The sequence below is a fragment of the Arvicanthis niloticus genome, chromosome 8 (assembly GCF_011762505.2).
Source record: "Arvicanthis niloticus isolate mArvNil1 chromosome 8, mArvNil1.pat.X, whole genome shotgun sequence".
NCBI lineage: Eukaryota > Metazoa > Chordata > Mammalia > Rodentia > Muridae > Arvicanthis > Arvicanthis niloticus.
This window is the reverse complement of record NC_047665.1, coordinates 64,789,474-64,806,996: the sequence shown is the minus strand read 5'-3', so window position 1 is coordinate 64,806,996 and position 17,523 is coordinate 64,789,474. Positions and strand designations below refer to the sequence as shown.

General features: G+C 38.2%; 1 protein-coding gene across 1 annotated transcript in view; it reads left to right on the top strand.

Moving 5' to 3' along the window:
• The window catches only part of Cubn (cubilin), a 206,479-nt gene that overhangs the window by 143,121 nt on the left and 45,835 nt on the right, over positions 1–17,523 (top strand). Inside the window, exons 44-52 of the mRNA XM_034510433.2 lie at positions 1,543–1,717; positions 2,883–3,061; positions 4,217–4,426; positions 5,017–5,157; positions 5,815–5,996; positions 11,797–11,968; positions 13,077–13,283; positions 15,271–15,420; positions 17,061–17,182. Coding sequence (XP_034366324.1) covers positions 1,543–1,717; positions 2,883–3,061; positions 4,217–4,426; positions 5,017–5,157; positions 5,815–5,996; positions 11,797–11,968; positions 13,077–13,283; positions 15,271–15,420; positions 17,061–17,182 — 1,538 coding nt within the window. The remainder of the gene's footprint in view (positions 1–1,542; positions 1,718–2,882; positions 3,062–4,216; positions 4,427–5,016; positions 5,158–5,814; positions 5,997–11,796; positions 11,969–13,076; positions 13,284–15,270; positions 15,421–17,060; positions 17,183–17,523) is intronic.

Here is a 17,523-nt window from a genome sequence, read left to right as displayed (position 1 = left end):
TTCCTAGTCCCTAGTGCCTCCAAGTTCCAAGTTTCTTCTTCCAAGTGCTAAGTGGCTGACTAATTCCAAGTTCTTCCTCCAAGTGCCTAATGCCTAATAATTATTCTTCTTCCAAGTTCTCTAGTCCAAGTGTCTTCTTCCTCAATGCCTAATTCCTACTCCAAGTTGTACTCAACTCTTCTGTCTGTCTCTTGCATTTTATATGTCTCACTTCTAAGCCACACCTTTAGGTCACGCCTTTAAGCCATGCCCTTAGGTCTTGTCTCTAAATCTGATCTCTAAGTCACTCCCTTAAGTCACACACCTTTAAGTCTCACACACCCAAGGAAAAATCCTGGGTATCTAAAACAAGATGTTATCAGAGTGTGCTCAATTATTGTAGGCTATTATAATCAAGTCTGTTGTCAGGTTATATGGCTCAAGATGGCTGCAAGGATGATAGCTGCCTTCTGTAGGCTTCCCACAGTAACAGAACAAAAGAAAGTCATAGGTCAAGGCATTGCTGAAAACAACAGGCAGGTGGTTCATAATAAAGCAAGGAAATTTCTATTGGCCTAAGATGCTAATGATGACATTCTTAGCCATTGGGTTGGTAAAGCTAGGGGTCTATTAGTATATTTCAAAAGGATTTACCTAATAGTCATGAAAACTGATGCTAGATCAAATACAGGAGGACAATAAACTATGACTATTAAGGAAGCTAAATATAGCTCAAGATGATTCAGTCCCAGACGGCAACAATCCTCTCTATAATCCTGAAAGTTCTAATCAGTTAATCTACCTTGTAGAACATCAGCTCACATGTTCTGTGATGCTGTGATATGCTGTGCACATCATTTTGTTAGATTTAATTAAAAAACATTTCATCAGAATAATTTGGATATCAGCATGGTGATGCTTATAGTCCTAGCTCATGGAGGTAGCTGTAAGAGGGTCAACAATTCAAGGTATCCTCAATAACATAGACAGGTGAGGCTCATCCAAGACTGTCTCAAAAACAAACAGGCTAGAAAGATGGGTAGCGGTTAAGAAAATTAGCTGCACTGGCTGCCTTTTGAGAAGATGCAGGTTTAATTTCCAGCACTCATTTGGCAGCTCATATCTGTCTATAACGCCATTTCCAAGGGATTGGATGCTTTCTTCTGGTCTCAAATGGTACCAGACATGCATGTGGTGCACAGACATACATGCAGGCAAAACACCCATACAAAAAAGGTAAAAGTAAAATTAAGTTAAAAAGTAAAATAAAATTAAAAACAAACAAGCAAAGAACACCCCCCCACATACATATACACATTTTAAAGCAAATCACCTGACCTAACAAAAAAGCAGAACAGATGGTTTGACAGAATAAAAAGGGACATTCATGGTAGCTCATTATATAGGAAATTCAGGATTTATTTGATTAAAAAGAACATGAAGATAGTTCTGATGAAAGGACGGACGTTGGGAGGAAAAAATGCAAACTGATGGTAGACAGAGATTGTGGTAACTGTGTCCTCATTCACCAGACTGCAGATTGATTTAACTGTCTCTTGACAGCCTGTGGGGGTACTATCTACATCCATGATGCTAACTCTGATGGATACCTGACCTCCCCCAACTACCCTGCTAATTATCCTCAGCATGCCGAATGCATTTGGATCTTAGAGGCGCCTCCGGGGAGAAGCATACAGCTCCAATTTGAAGATCAATTCAATATTGAAGAAACACCCACGTAGGTCACCTCCATTTTAATGTTCCTCCAATCCAAAGTTATTATTTTTTAACTGTTGTGTCTCAAGACAATTGATGTCCTCTGCTCAGCAGTACTTGGTGCCCAGAAGAATGTAGGAACAGAGATAAGTTAATGCCTGAAGCCTCAAAGCCTTGCCTGGCAGTGGTTCCCACCAGCTGAGTAGATTATGTATGCAGGCTTCTGTCTTCACCCTCAACACATCCTCCACAAGAGACACTGGGAGTGATGCTTTGAGATTTAGATCACCTGTTCTTCCTCTCACAGGAAAAATACAATCTCTCTTAGATGAGTACTTTTTGTCTAGCTACATATTCAGTGTCACAGATGACAAATACATCTGCTTAACAAATAAGAATTTGTGTGGTGGGGCACTAGAGGCCACCAGTGCCCCAAACAGCAGAGGCAATCACACTGCAATGTCCCAGTCTTGGTTGCACCAGGATTCTTGAAGGATCACAACTCAAATCAGCATGTGTGACTGTGCAGAAAACCAAGGAAGCTACATGGTCTGTGAAAACAAAGTAAATCTAAAAGCCCAATCACAGATCAACGTTTTTTTTTTTTTTTTTTTCATTTGTCTGAAACATCCCTGTATTTATATGAATGGATGCTTGTCCCAGCAGAGCTTCTGCTCAGCAATTGCTGATACCGAATATGATATGATACCACATAAGCATGGATAGTCTGGTTTAACTTTATTGGGAAACATTAGTAAAGGCTTGTCTTCTTCTATGGGCACAGAGAGTGCAGCTGTGCCCCTACATAGCCATAGTCATGGAATTTCTAAGAGAAGTTGATCTTTCTCCTATGAAGCATATTCAATGATTAATGGTTAGTGACAAATTCTACTTTAGCTAAATCCATAGTTCATCGGAAATGACTTTTATGTTTCAAAGACAAACACAGAACATGGAAGGACGCATCTTCCAGGGTAAAAGCTGTCTCAGTCATTCATGGAAAGTTGTATTGTCATCAGAAAAACATATGGCATTTTAAAGCACCCTGAAGCTTAGAAAGACTCATTCCTGTTCTCCTATCACTCAGAAATAATAATTAAGTAATGTCCTTAAAGAACGAATTCTTTTATTAGCAAAATAAGTCAAATAAACCAGTTTTTTAAAGCCTGATAATTTCTTTCTGCTAGTTGTTCTACGAGCTATCTTGAATTGCGTGACGGAGCTGACTCGAATGCGCCAGTGGTTTCCAGATTGTGCGGGCACACTTTGCCTCATAGCTGGGCGTCCTCAAGAGAGCTAATGTACTTGAAATTTCATACTGATGGTGGTTCCAGCTATGTGGGATTCAAGGCCAAGTATTCTATAGGTAATACTTTATTTTTAAGTAGGAAAAAAGTGGTACAGGGGATCACTACAAATTCAACTACACATACTTCCCATCTGCCTACTTTTAAGATTAGGAAGAAGACTACCATGTATTTACTCACAACGTCACTACCAATTTTAAGTTATTTTATATTATGTTAAAATGCATTTTTAATTAAAACTTTAGTATTGTATATTTTCCTAATTTGTGTATAAAAATATTTTCGGCTGTATCAAACTTTGTTTCATTCTCTTACCGTGAAGTAATTATAATATACTGACAAATGACAAAATTCTTTGATAATTCAACAACTGTACTTGTATAATGACTTGGAACACTAAATAGCCCATAGTATGGTTGGACCTTTTCCTTCTGAATGTCCAATGCCAAGCCAATCACTCAATGAAAAGCACATTATTCCCCTGGAGTTTGATTCCTTTATTTTTTTTTAATGAGCTGTAAACACACAATATTGAAGAGTCACTCCAAGTATGTAATACCACATATTGCATATTTTGGGTCTGAACACTCTCATAACAAATATACAAATCAGCAAAAATTCAGAAAGTCTAGTTTAAACAGTATTTAATCTATACAACTTACCTTATAGCCTTATAGTTAAATTATATATAGGTTAATCTAGCTATCATATCCATATGATAAACAATAATTGAATAGTATCTTCAAGCCCTAATAGACTAGTTATTGCAATGCAGTGTGTACTTAATAGTTACTCTAGAGTGGTAGTAGATATCTCCTCTTGCCAGCCAACTGCTGTGCCCTTCCAAAGGAGTGTGGACAGTGCCTGAATCATCACCAGAGAGTACCAAGCCTTACCATTCTACCACTTGCTTCCTGGATGAAATTTATATACAAGCAATAGCTCATACATTCTGTCCCAAGAGAATGAACGAGGCATTACAGAATATGACATTCCACAGTCATCTTCCATTTCTCATTACTAGGTAGGCTTATGATATCTTTCTTTCCATCCATAATAGATTTCAAAATAATTAGGAAAATCTTAATCAAACATTTTTAGATCATTCAACTTCTGTCAATATTCACTTGCCTCCTAAAAGTTTAAAATTATCCTGGGTTAATCAGAAAAAATAATTCATAATAGACTATCATTTGTATGTGTGTGTTTTGTAGCTTCGTGTGGAGGAACAGTCTCAGGGGACAGTGGAGTCATCGAGAGCATTGGTTACCCGACCCTCCCGTATGAAAACAATGTGTTTTGTCAGTGGCATATCCAAGGCCTCCCAGGACACTATCTCACTATCCGTTTTGAAGATTTTAATCTTCAGAGTTCCCCTGATTGTGCAAAAGACTTTGTGGAGATCTGGGAAAACCATACCTCTGGTCAGTGAAATACTGCTTTTTGGGGGGGGATGTTTACTTCTTAGTTTATTCAGCCTCTGAACCATCTTTACTTCAAAAGTTTGTCTAATGTCTTTGAAATGTAGATTCATGGGCTCTGGGCAAGACCAATATTTCTGTTCTGTGATTTAAACAGATCACATTGGATGCTCAGTATCCCAGTAGCCATTCTATGGCCATCTTGGAGAGCACACTGAAAGAGCTTTGCATTGAGAAGGCATCCTCTTCCTATGGAGGCCTCTCAGTGCCATAAGTGGTTATTGAAAGAGCCTCCTGAAACATAAAGAGAGGGAAAAGCAGTGGATATCATATTACAGTAGAAGAAGCACTTGGATCATTTCTTTAACCATGTGATCAAATGTTCCTCAATTGGCCCCTCTTTATACATCTTGCATGTATTTGAATATATTGACGTTTGTTCATGATTTTCTCAGCAGTGGTTGCCATTTTTTATGGACAAAGGATGGCCTCATAAATTTAATTTTTTTTGTCCATGCAAAACAACTTGAGTAAAAGATTAACAGAAATAAATTACCCAGGCATATGCACGACTAATTATTTGACTCTTACAGGAAACTTGCTGGGGAGATATTGTGGAAACTCCATTCCTAGCAGTATTGACACTTCTAGCAATGTTGCTTCAGTCAGGTTTGTCACAGATGGCTCTGTCACGGACTCGGGATTTAGGCTGCAGTTTAAGTCCAGCAGAGAAGGTGAGTTCAACGACTTGTTAGAAATGGCATTGATCTCCTTGAGAGGATATACACTATGCTAGGTACTGACATGTCAATGATTTGAAAAAGAAAATGTGATGCTCTCTTCTTGACTCTTACAACAAGTTGAAAGGCAATGCTAGTAAACCAACTAATGAAAAGTTACCACTCAAATAAATACCCAAAAGGAAATAACTTATATCACGAGAGATGCAGAGAAACTTCCCTGCAAGGCCCATTTGAGAAAAGTAGTCCATTATAATGCCCTAGAGCTATCAAGAACTCACATTGCTAAATGCCCTGACTAACCTGGGTGAAATAAAAATCTTGTTTAAAAAACATAGTAATGACTTTAGATTTTTTTAAGTTTGCTATATTTATTTGTCTTTTATATATTCTGGGCTCTGATAATTTTTTAAATGCTGCCAATGGACTGTTTTTCATGGAACAAAATATTAAATATTGATAGAGACAAAAGTGGAATACAGATATAAATACAAGAAGTCAAGAAACAAATACAGATGAGCACTCTCAGACATGTGGAGACAAAACTTATGACCAATAACTTTTTCTAGATGGGTCATTAGAATCTAATTTTACAAACATCCCTTATGCAAAAAGATATCTTGATTAAATATTTTTCTTTCTGTCTTTCAGTGTGTGGTGGGGATTTACATGGCCCTACTGGCACCTTTACTTCTCCCAACTACCCAAACCCAAATCCTCATGCCCGGATCTGTGAATGGACAATCACGGTACAAGAAGGAAGGCGGATCATCCTGACTTTTACCAATTTGAGGCTGAGTACCCAGCAATCCTGCAACACTGAATACCTCATCGTAAGTGTTCCCTGAAGGCTGGGCTCTGTGTCCCACTGAGTATGGAATGTATTCACATAGAAATTTACTGGTAGTAGGAAAAATCTGTCCAACTATTACCACTCATACAACTGCATTTCACACAAATTCTGAGTGTTTTAGACAGAATGAAATTACCATAAACTTTCAGAGATTGTCATCAATAATTGCATGCACACAGGTTATATGTTGGTTAAGTAAGTTTTCAGAGCAAACCATCATTAAATGTGACAGGATGCACAGATAACTGTGAAGCACACAGGTAATCTTCACCAGTCTTAGTACAAGCAACAGCGAGTTTAAGCAGATGAATGGTTCTCCATAATCTCACTGTCTGCCAGAGTTATTGAAAGGCCCTGCATAGGAAGCCAGGGCTGTAGGCCTGCCATGTTACCACTTTAAAATGTAAGAGGCATAACCTCAGCATTCCTAGCTTCCTTATGCTGAAGAAAGCAAATGAGACCCACAAGTATAAATAGCAAATATGTTATTGACTAGGAAGTGATATACACCCATACATATTTGTATATATATACATATATGTACTTCTAATATAGCTTTGCACAGATTAATAGACTACCAAATAAGATTAATGTTAGTACATTTCTCCATCCATCTTGCTCCCTTTTTCAGTCTTTAAATTTTTTAAAATTTATTCTTCTTTTATACAATATATCCTGACTCTCCTCTCTCCTCTACACCTTGCCAACCCACCCCCTTCTCCCCAGTAGCCACTGTTCTTACATTTTCCTGCAGAAGAGTAGGCCTCCCATTGACATGGCATATCAAAATGCAATAAGGCTAGGGAAAGACCCTCAAAGCAAGGCTGAATTAGGCATCTCAGTAGGAGGAAATGATCCTAAGAACAAGCCAAAAAGTCAGAGACAGCTCAGCTCCCACTGTTAGGAATCTCACAAACAACCCAAGCTAAAGAAGCTTTCTCCGTGTAACCCTGGCTGTCTTAGAACTCACTCTATAGACCAGACTAACCTCAAACTCAGAGATCCACCTTCTTCTGCCTCTTGAGTTCTGGGATTAAAAGCCTACACAACCATGTCTGGCCTCTTCAGTTTTACCTGAGTAAATGATATTTCTAATTTCCAAAAAAACCAGTCTTGGTTCATTTTTAAGTTCTAGTTCCAATACTCTATAACTCCATCTATACACAAGAGCCATTGTTTGTGCCTTGGAAAAACCCCAGCACCTAATGTCTTACCTACCCACAGTCGCTGCCATCCTTCATTGAGATTGTCCCATTAGTCCCAAATGATCTTTGTTTCTACCCTTGTCTTCCCGTGTTCTCAGCACAGCAGCCAGGATAATGGTTTCCAGTCTAAACAGGATCATATTGAGGCTAGGAATGTATCTCAGTGATAGGAACCTGGCCTGGCATCTTTAAGGCAAGTCATATTATGTTTCCTTGGAAAAATCCTTCAATGATCTCTCATCTCATTCATATGAATCCCAAATCTTACCAAAGGCCCACCCAGCCCACCAGTACCTGCTGGTCCTTTCTCCCTTATTTCTCTACCTTATCCCCATCCCACCCCTACCTCTTCTCTGCTCCTATGACCCAGCCATCCTAGCCCCTCTTCTGTCCCTTGATTATGCTCAGAGCTCCAGCATCAGACTGTTCCTCCCAAGATGGCTGGCTGGTTATCTTTTCATGTCCCTTAGATCTCCACTCTAGTGGCTGAGCCCCACCACCTCATTATAAGACACTAAATGAAGCAATCCCCACCTTTACCTGTTCCTTCCTGTGTTGTCATTTCACAGTACTTTACACCAGCTTCCCGAGGGCCAGAAGTAGGTTTCCTTTGGTGATATCCCCAGTGGTCGATATTCTTGGAGATAAGGGTTTGATGAATGAATTGGGAAAATAACATGATTACCTTTTTTAAAAAGCTATTTTTGTTTTCAGTTTAATTGTCTACTTGTCTTAGTCAGGGTTTCTATTCCTTCACAAACATCATGACCAAGAAGCAATTTGGGGAGGAAAGGGTTTATTCAGCTTACACTTCCACACTGCAGTTCATCACCGAAGGAAGTCAGGACTGGAACTCAAGCAGGTCAGGAAGCAGGAGCTGATGCAAAGGCCATGGAGGGATGTTACTTACTGGCTTGCTTCCCCTGGCTTGCTCAGCCTGCTTTCTTATAGAACCCAAGACCCACAGTGGGCCCTCTCCCCTTGATCACTAATTGAGAAAATGCCTTACAGCTGAATCTCATGGAGGCATTTCCTCAACTGAAGCTCCTGTCTGTGTGATAACTCCAGCTTGTGTCAAGTTGACACAGAGAACCAGCCAGTACACTGCTGCTCAATTGTAAATTTAAAAATAATGTTTGCAATTTATTTTGACATCTCATGACATCCCCTCATCACTTTCTAGTACTTCAACATGGTCTCATTCAGCTTTCAGATTGTTTCAGGTCTAGTACCTGAAGTACTGAAGTGGATCCCCCAGATACTCAGTATGAAACCAGCATGTTTTTATTACATTTGAGAACCAGAGAATGCCGGGGCTGGGTTATTTGCCTGTTTTCTCTTTTTTTCCTCCTTCCTGATGCGTCTACTCTCTGGGATTCTAATTACTTCTTGTAGCATTTACACCATTGTTTCTAGCTAATATTTCCTATTTTGCACTTCTTTAGTTGGTTTTTGGTTTCATCTAGTCACGTCCTACTATTGAAACTGAGGAATTAGCTTCCTCCCATGAGGAGTGCACATAGGACATTCATAGTTAACGTATTCTGGCAGCTTCCCTACAGAACACACACACGTGTCACAGTTTCCATGATGGCTACACTTGGATGATTATGGAAACTACATTCAGACTAAGCCCTGTAGTATGCTGTGCCCACATTTCCTTTTGCCTTTTCAAATAACAACAGCAGTTGTACTATTTTTACATTTTATGGATGTTAGTCACTAATTTTTCTACATATCTTCACCAAAGGCATACACGTCTATTTTTGTCACCAGTATCCTTCTGTGAATCCTTGTCCATCTGCAGCAAGCCAACTGGGAGCTATTGTTTTGGGATTTCCCTGCACCATTGTGTTTGGAGTCCCTTCATTCCATTCTGAACTGGCCAGCTGGCTCAATGATGCTGTACATTTCCTTTCTTAGTCAATTTCCTGTTTTTGCTGAGGTATATGCTCTTGTAACCCTCTAAGTGCACAAATGTGCATGACAACCTTTGAGGACCCGTATGATTTCTGCTTTATCATAATCATTTGAATGCACATACTAAACTATTATAGAATCATAACTTTATGATTTCACATTGCTTCTTTCAGTTTCCATCTCTAGTTACATTGGTCTCTGAGTTTCATATTAGATGTTTCCCCAGAGCCCTGGTTGTTCTTCATTGATGTTTAAGAAAGTGTCAAAAAGCTGATTGGGAGCTCTATGTACATACCTGAGCCTGATAACTGGGCTAAGACCTTAACTTCTATTTAGTGATCTGCAAATATCATGGCTTCAGATTTTTTTCATGGGGAGGATGAAATTCTATCAAGGAATCACTTTGGGAATTCATTTCTGTAGGAGAATGTTTAAATTCCAGTTTTAAAATCATTTTTATGCATTGATATTTACTTTCCTCCTCTGTCCACCAAACAAGTATATGAACTGCCTTTTGCCCATACTCTGTGTACTTGAATGTTTGTCTGATTAGAGGGAAAGAAAACCCATGGGCTAAAGGCAGCATGGTGAGCTCTAAGCATCCTGTAACTTGTTGAACATCACACCCAGCTGGACTGTCTTTGAAATTCCTTCAAACCCAGCAACCAATCTGATGGCTCAGATGGAGGAAAGGCTGACCACAGAGAATTGGTGTCATGAGACAAATGTACAAGTTTGTTCCTCCTCATAGCAATTTTTAAATCTTGACTGTCATGTGTCTGCTCCTGCCTTATGTCTTCTGAGGCTTGTAGTTTCTGACTACAAAAGACGTTAGAGGATAAGACATGAGGTCACACTCTGGTTGCTTCTAAATGCAGAAAAAAAAGTCATATACTAACTGGGTGATTGCACATTGCCTAGTCATTACAATTGTATGCCACTGTCAGATGCAGAAAGAGGCAGTGAAGACCACTGGTCATTGCCTACAACAAGTCCTATCAGCCTTGTAGTTGGTTATAAATTCTTTCGATTCTGAGAACACATTACCCATTCCTGTTCATGGTAGCACGAAATATGTACTGTCTTCTGTTGCTTTGCCTTGTGGGAAATTTGGATCCAAATTCAAGTATTCCTAGTTCTTAGAATTTCAACAGACTATAAATCTTTGTACTGTACTGTCTGCACTTGGAAAATGAAGTCCTATTACATGCCTGAGAGGGAGAGGCATGGTAATAATCAGGTAAAATAATCCCAGTTGGTAATGAGCAGTGTCTGGCTTTGTATCTGCACAAGGAATGATGGAAATCATTCTTCTTCTGCTCCTGTAGCTAGAAGGCATTTCAAACCAGAAACCACCAAAGAGCTGAGTTTTGTCATTAATTACTATAAATGAAAACAGTTGTATCCCTGGGATACAGTATGTCTTACTTCAACCAAGCTTTTAGCACTGTTATTTCTAATCTCGAGCCACTCAAATCCTTTTTAAAATTAGAAATATCAATCACCAAGTGAGTTGTTATTTATTTCTTAGAATTGTTTTTGCATTCTGAGAAATGTTCATAAGACCTTGTGCAGAAGCAGTCACTCTTTACCAGTCATAACTCAAGCCATTACTTATATTTTGATACCAGTAATAACACAATTTTTAAAAGCCAAATGAGTAAGAACACACCAATTGGTTGTCCAGTGCCAAACCAAATGTCTTGAAAACATATATACAAATAACATTATATAGACTCAATAAGAGATATTTAGGAATATCTGTGTATATACATATATGCATGAAATAACAGTTAATAAAAAAAGACACCATGAAAATGAAAAAGAGTGGGGAGGGCTTTAAGGGATGGTTTAGAGTACAGAAGGGGAGGGAGAAATGTTATAATTCTATTATAATCTTAAATATAAAAAGTTAAGTCAAGTGAGTAAGAATGTATATACTTTAAATCCATAAAGAATTGAGAAAGAGCCATTGTAGTTACACAAAGATAGATTTATTTCTTAAGTTACTTTCCAAGGAGCACTAGAGAACCAGCCCAGTGGTTAAGAACATGCACCACTCTTGCAGAAGAAGGAGCTAAGCTCCCAGTACACACTTTGGACAGACACAGCTGCCTGTTGCCCCAGCTCCAGGCAAACCCAATGCCTCCTGCCTCCTGGCCTCCGCAAGCTCCTGTACTGATGTGTACACCGCCATATGGGCCATACCGAGATACGCACAAGCACACCTAATTAAAAGCTACAGTAAAAAACAATTCAAAAGTACTTTCCAAGGCATTTATAGTAGATGAGGGACAATATACACTTGGGATAACCTAAGATTAACATTTACTTTCATATGTTAAAGCTTCTAAGACACAATTAAGAAAATCCACAAGTCAGTGAACTCTATGTAGTATAAAGAAGGCATGTTTACCTCACATATAGAGCAGGGTCTCTACTTACAAAGTGTGCAGTCATACCAAATCTTTCATTTTCTCAAAATTGACCCACAGGCTAAAAATTTGCTCGGGATGTCTCTGTGGCTTGTGGTCCTGGGATAGATGTCTGTATTGGTCACTATGGTTTCTTTAGAAGGATGTGAGACTGGGCTGAGAATGCTCATCCCCTGAGGGATATACAGTAAGGTAGTCAGTCAAACTATTTTTCTAACAGGTATTCAATGGCATTAGAAGTAACTCCCCCAGACTACAGAGACTGTGCAGCCGTGTGAATGTGACCAACGAGTTCAAGTCTTCAGGAAACACGATGAAAGTGGTCTTTTTCACTGATGGCTCCCGGCCATATGGAGGCTTCACTGCTTCCTACACCTCCAGTGAAGATGCAGGTAATGGAGGATGCTGCAAACTCACCTCCTTTTGGTCAGACTCACTTAGTATCTACACAGCATTGCCCCAAACAGCCGAGCCTTCTGTTTTCTCTTTAGTGATCAAAAGTATACCCGGAGTCTTCAACACAAGAGCAACATCTAGAACAAATAGAACATCTGGTTGGGGGTGAGGGATGCAGGACCTGGGAGGAGGAGCGACCATTGTAGTTTCAGGGGGAAAAACGTGCATTTTGAAATTTTTTACAACAAAATTTTATGAGATTACTTTCTAGCACAATTCTCTGTAAAGACACTGCTAGGATTGATCTGAACCTATAGTGTCTGACTCATTATTTTGTGTTGAAGAAAACATTTACCTCCTAGGTAACTTACTACCAAAGATTAATTAAGTTCACATACAACTGAATACATGTTATTACTTTTGTTCATCTACTTTTATGTGTATTTTTAGTGAAAATAATAAAGGGTTTGCATTTAATATAGATTATCCCCAAATTAAGCAACATATGGCCAGGATTTAAAGTATCCTTTTTCTTTTGGGGGCTGTTATTCTCCAAAGGTTTTGTATTTCAGGAAGAATGAAAGGAAATATATCTTTAAATTTTTAAAATTGATTTTATTGGTATAAGAGACACTCATTACCATATTAAAGAGAGTGGGTTTGCCAACACTTCAGTGTTACACTACCTACTTGATGCAAAAATAATATTGGATTAAATAGAAAATTGTTCATCAAAAGCCACTTGGACCTACCAGTGGCTTATGTATTTTTCTTTTCTTTCTTTTTTTTTTTTTTTGTATTTTTCTAAATTAAGTATTAAGTGAATAATTTGCCCAATCTTGGAGAAACTGAGGCACAGTCAAACCTCAGCTATCTTCATCATCACAGAAAGGGAATAAAGGAACTTTGTCTTGTGTATTTTTTCCTCATAAACCCAAAGGCATTTTGCCTATAGTTTTCAAGATCTTTGTGTACAACACATGACTATACATAGAAAAGCTAATCAATACAATGTTTATTATTTCACTCATTGTGCCTTGATTATTGGATTTGTCTGTTATGACATGGAACTTATTTTTCTGTGTCTGCCTTTTGTTGCTCTAGTATGTGGTGGACCGCTTCCAAGTGTCTCTGGTGGAAACTTTTCTTCTCCTGGCTATAATGGAATCCGTGATTATGCAAGAAATCTAGATTGTGAATGGACTCTCAGCAATCCAAATCGGGAAAATTCATCCATAAGCATCCATTTTCTAGGACTTTCCCTAGAAACTCATCAAGATTGTATATTTGATGTTCTTGAGTTTCGAGTAGGTGGGTTCAATGAAATAACATGCTTTCTCATTTATCTGCATATTCTTCTTATTCCTGGACACAATGGAAGGAGTCAAATGGATACCATCTCCGTACAGAAGATACAAAAGAGCTTTGTCAGTACAATGCTAAAATCCTGTGTTCCCACATAGAAAACATGACCTATGAACTGTGAATGAAGCAGGTCCTTAGCAAGGAGAGCCTCTATCTCAGGTTTCCTGTATGGGAGGTTCACCCGAGTTTGGTTCTGGAGTCTATGTCCTATCAGTGTGCTCCACTGGTCCTATGAGACTAAGCTCAGTGTGGTCAGACTGCCAGTAGTTTCCAGAACTTGCAGGATTCACAAAAAGTTGTTCAATTTTTTTTAGGCCTTAGAAGTTTAAAAACCTTCCACAGAATACCAATGAAGAGAGGCACATGGAGCTATTTGGGGAATTATCCTCAAAGACATCATTCATCTTTTTTCATGATACAAAGGGATCAAGGCATATCTGATGAAGCAAGCTTTTAAGAATTTTTTTTTAAATCTCTGTGTTTATGAACAGTTGATTCCAGTTTCTTCTTATAGTTCAGGCATAGATGATCTAACTCTGCTGCCTCCCATTGTCACACTGGTGCTTGCTTCCCAGAAACTAAGAATGTAGACAACAGAGGAAGAAAATGTTATAGGTGATCTATACTGTCAAATTTTTGTTCTGTTCTCCTTAATCCCCAGTTAAAAAAAATGAAAGCAAAAATGTAGTGGACAACTATAATAAATTAACATCTTATATTTTAGTGAAGTTATTCCTCGAAGGCCTCTCATAAACTTTTGGATGGTGGAAACTAGGATAAAATACAGAGGAGAAAAACAATCTTAATGTGACTACATCAATGCTATCAAATAGCAAGTTAAAACTATTTGTGTCTATGCAGAAAATAATATTTTAATATCACATGTAGTGGTTATAATATTGTAGTGTTGCCAGGTTAAGTAGCAAGTTTAAGAAATCAAATGAGTTAAAGAATGTGTTTCACCTCTAAAGTTTTAAAGATAATTTCCATTCAGTCTTCATAGCAGCCCTGCACCAAGGCCAAAATTAAGACCTGTCTAGTTACCAATGGTCTCTTTTGAGAATATATGAAGGGCTTTGATATGATCTGTGGTAACAGATCAGGGATTTTTGCAGGACAATCATCCCAGCTCTCTGAGGCAAATGAGTCTGAAAGTGGACATGGGCATTAGAGAATACTCTCCATGAAATACTGATAAGCATTTTACTATCTCTGCCTGTTGCCAGACCAGTCATGGAAATAAGGAGAATGACTGTATATTCAATTTCAGTCTGTTAGAATCAATTTTTTCTCTTTATTCTTCCTGATTTACAGACAGACAGTAGAAATACTTTCTTCCATTGATTTATAAGGTCAGGGGTGTTCATCTGACAGGATAAATTGGGAGCAGATAAATGGGCACTCTCCAGGAACTCTGCAAATATTAATCATATTTCTGTGAGAAGCAATCATCATGAAAGCTATTCAACTCAACCCTGGCAGGTCTCGGCCCATGTGCCAAATGTTCCGTTCATTTTAGATGATCAAATGCAGCGAAGACTCTTAAGAAGCTTAGGCACATATCACCTTTTTCCCAAGAGCCTACTTATTATTGCTATTGGCACTACATTTCTTCCTCCTTTACAAAGCACACAGCTGAAGGGAGTACTAAGTTGGCTGCACCTCTGTTTAGATATGTGAAGTATGTAAGAAGACACAAGCTGGAACAAACTGGCACCAACAGTAAAGGTTTCTCTACTAAACAGCATGTCTGAGAACTCTGCCCAGTCCAACTGACAATAGTTATAGACAATTTTGTTTTAATGTCTGCTACTATACCAGGATTGAAATACATCAAGGAATGCCTTTTCTTACTTTTATTATTTGGTCCTGTTAGTTGAAGATATTTGTCCAAACCCTGTAACCATGTCACATGGTATACTATTTTGTTCAGGTGATGCTGATGGGCCCCTCATAGAGAAGTTTTGCAGCCTGTCAGCACCAAGAGTGCCATTGGTCATCCCCTATCCTCGGGTGTGGATACACTTTGTCAGCAATGATCGTGTAGAATATACTGGATTCAATGTGGAGTACTCCTTTACAGGTAAGCCCTGAAACATAACACATATAGCTATATAGATTTATGTCTTGGTATATAATGGCTTCATTGCTAATTTCAATGAAATTTTCCAAGTTAAAATTTTAACCAGTTGTTACTGATATCAAGAAAAGAATTTTATGGTTTTTATATTTTTTCCTTTATTCCAGAGATTCTACTATATTCTTATGGTTTTAATACTTTTATTCCCATTTGTTTCTCTGTGCAGACAATTGTGTCTTCTTCAAGCTGCAGTCTTTTCATTTTGTTTTATATGGTTTGGGTTAGTTCCCAAGTTTGGTCAACTTACATTAACATGTTTTTCTCTTGTAAACCATTCTTGAAGTTGAAAATAAATTCTACATGTTCCCAGTTTATGTTTTATTCAGTTGCTAATATTAATTATAATTTGTGTTGGATACGCATGTGTGATGTTCAGAGTTTGTATGTAGAAATTCAATCCCAAGTGGGTAAAACAACTGATTATCTTGGATCCCAGAGGACTTTTTCTGGCCTCTTTTACTAACATGTTAATTCTTTCAGATTTGTGAAAATGTTCCCTTGTGTGAAAATCTAAAGTTATACATTCTGTACCTGCCTTGTCTCCAAAAACCTTAGTTCCTACCTTGAGCCTGTCTTGGTCTTTTTTTTTTCTATTTATTTATTTATTTATTTATTTATTTATTTATTTAATGTATATGAGTTTACTGTAGCTGTCTTCAGACACACCAGAAGAGGGCATCAGATCCAATTACAGATAGTTGTCAGTCACCATGTGGTTGCTGGAATTGAACTCAGGACCTCTGGAAGACTAGTCAGTGCTCTTAACAGCTGAGCCATCTCTCCAACCCCCCATGTCTTGGTCTTAACCCTCTCAGTCTGCCACACTTTTTGTTTGGCACTGCTCCTCTGTGTTTGAGTACACTTCTTGTTTACAGATTTTTAGAAACCCACTTTTCTCTGTGTTGAGTTTGACTGTGATCAACATGTTTTGCTATAGTTTTGTATATTATTCTTTGTATTATAACAAAATTCATGGTTGAAGGAGGGAATAAATTTAAACATAATCTACATGTGCAAACCTTTCATCTATCTGTTGTTTTTCATCCTATTGAAAGAAGAGTCAGGCAAAGAGACAATGTTGTTTATATTGAATAACAGATCATATAATGTTGTAGACCTGTACCGTCTTTTTAACCTGCTACAATAATCTACCCTTTGAAGCCCAAGCACTTGTTATAAAATGATGATATATTTGATTGTGGGGCAGATCATTTCTTCAGGGTACCTATATTCTCATGACCTGATGTTCTAAAAAAAAAAGGATGTTATTTAAACTTTTGATAGTACAATCTTACCTATATATTATAGATAATTACTCTCCACTTATAGTAAAGACTATCTGTAATATTCTGTTAAGTTGAGGCTGTCTTTACTATGAAAATCTGTTTAATGAACACTATTTGGGACTCAGTTCATTTGTTCCTGTTCTTCTACCCAACTTTGCTCTTGTTCAGATTTGTACTCTTGATTGATTGCTTGACCACATGTATTTTTTACCAGAAAGTTTGATGATAATAATTATCATGTTGGCTCTGTGAGTTTTTTCTTCTCTCTTATTTAGAGGTTTATAAATCTAATTTCAGATTGTGGTGGAATACAGACAGGTGAGAGTGGAGTGATCTCAAGTCCTAACTATCCAAACATCTACAGCAGATGGAGCCACTGTTCATGGCTGCTGGAAGCCCCAGAAGGGCACACCATCACTGTGAGTTCTTACAGCTGGGTTAAATGTTGACAAGACTGAATCAGGGAAATGGTGTGGTGTGATGTGTGTGTGTGTGTGTGTGTGTGTGTGTGTGTATGTGAATGAGAGTGTTGTAAGAGTGTATGTGAGTGGGCATGAGTGCATACAAGTGTGAGTGTGTATTTATGAGTGTGTGAGAGTGGAAGAGTGCTTAAGAGTGTGAGTATGTAAGTGTATGTGTGTGTGAGTGGGTGTGTGTATGCATGTGCATGTAAGTGTGTATGAGTGTGTATATGAGTGTGTGTGAATGGGTAAGAGTGTGAGTGTATGTGTCTTTATGAGTGTTTTTAGAAATGTGTAAG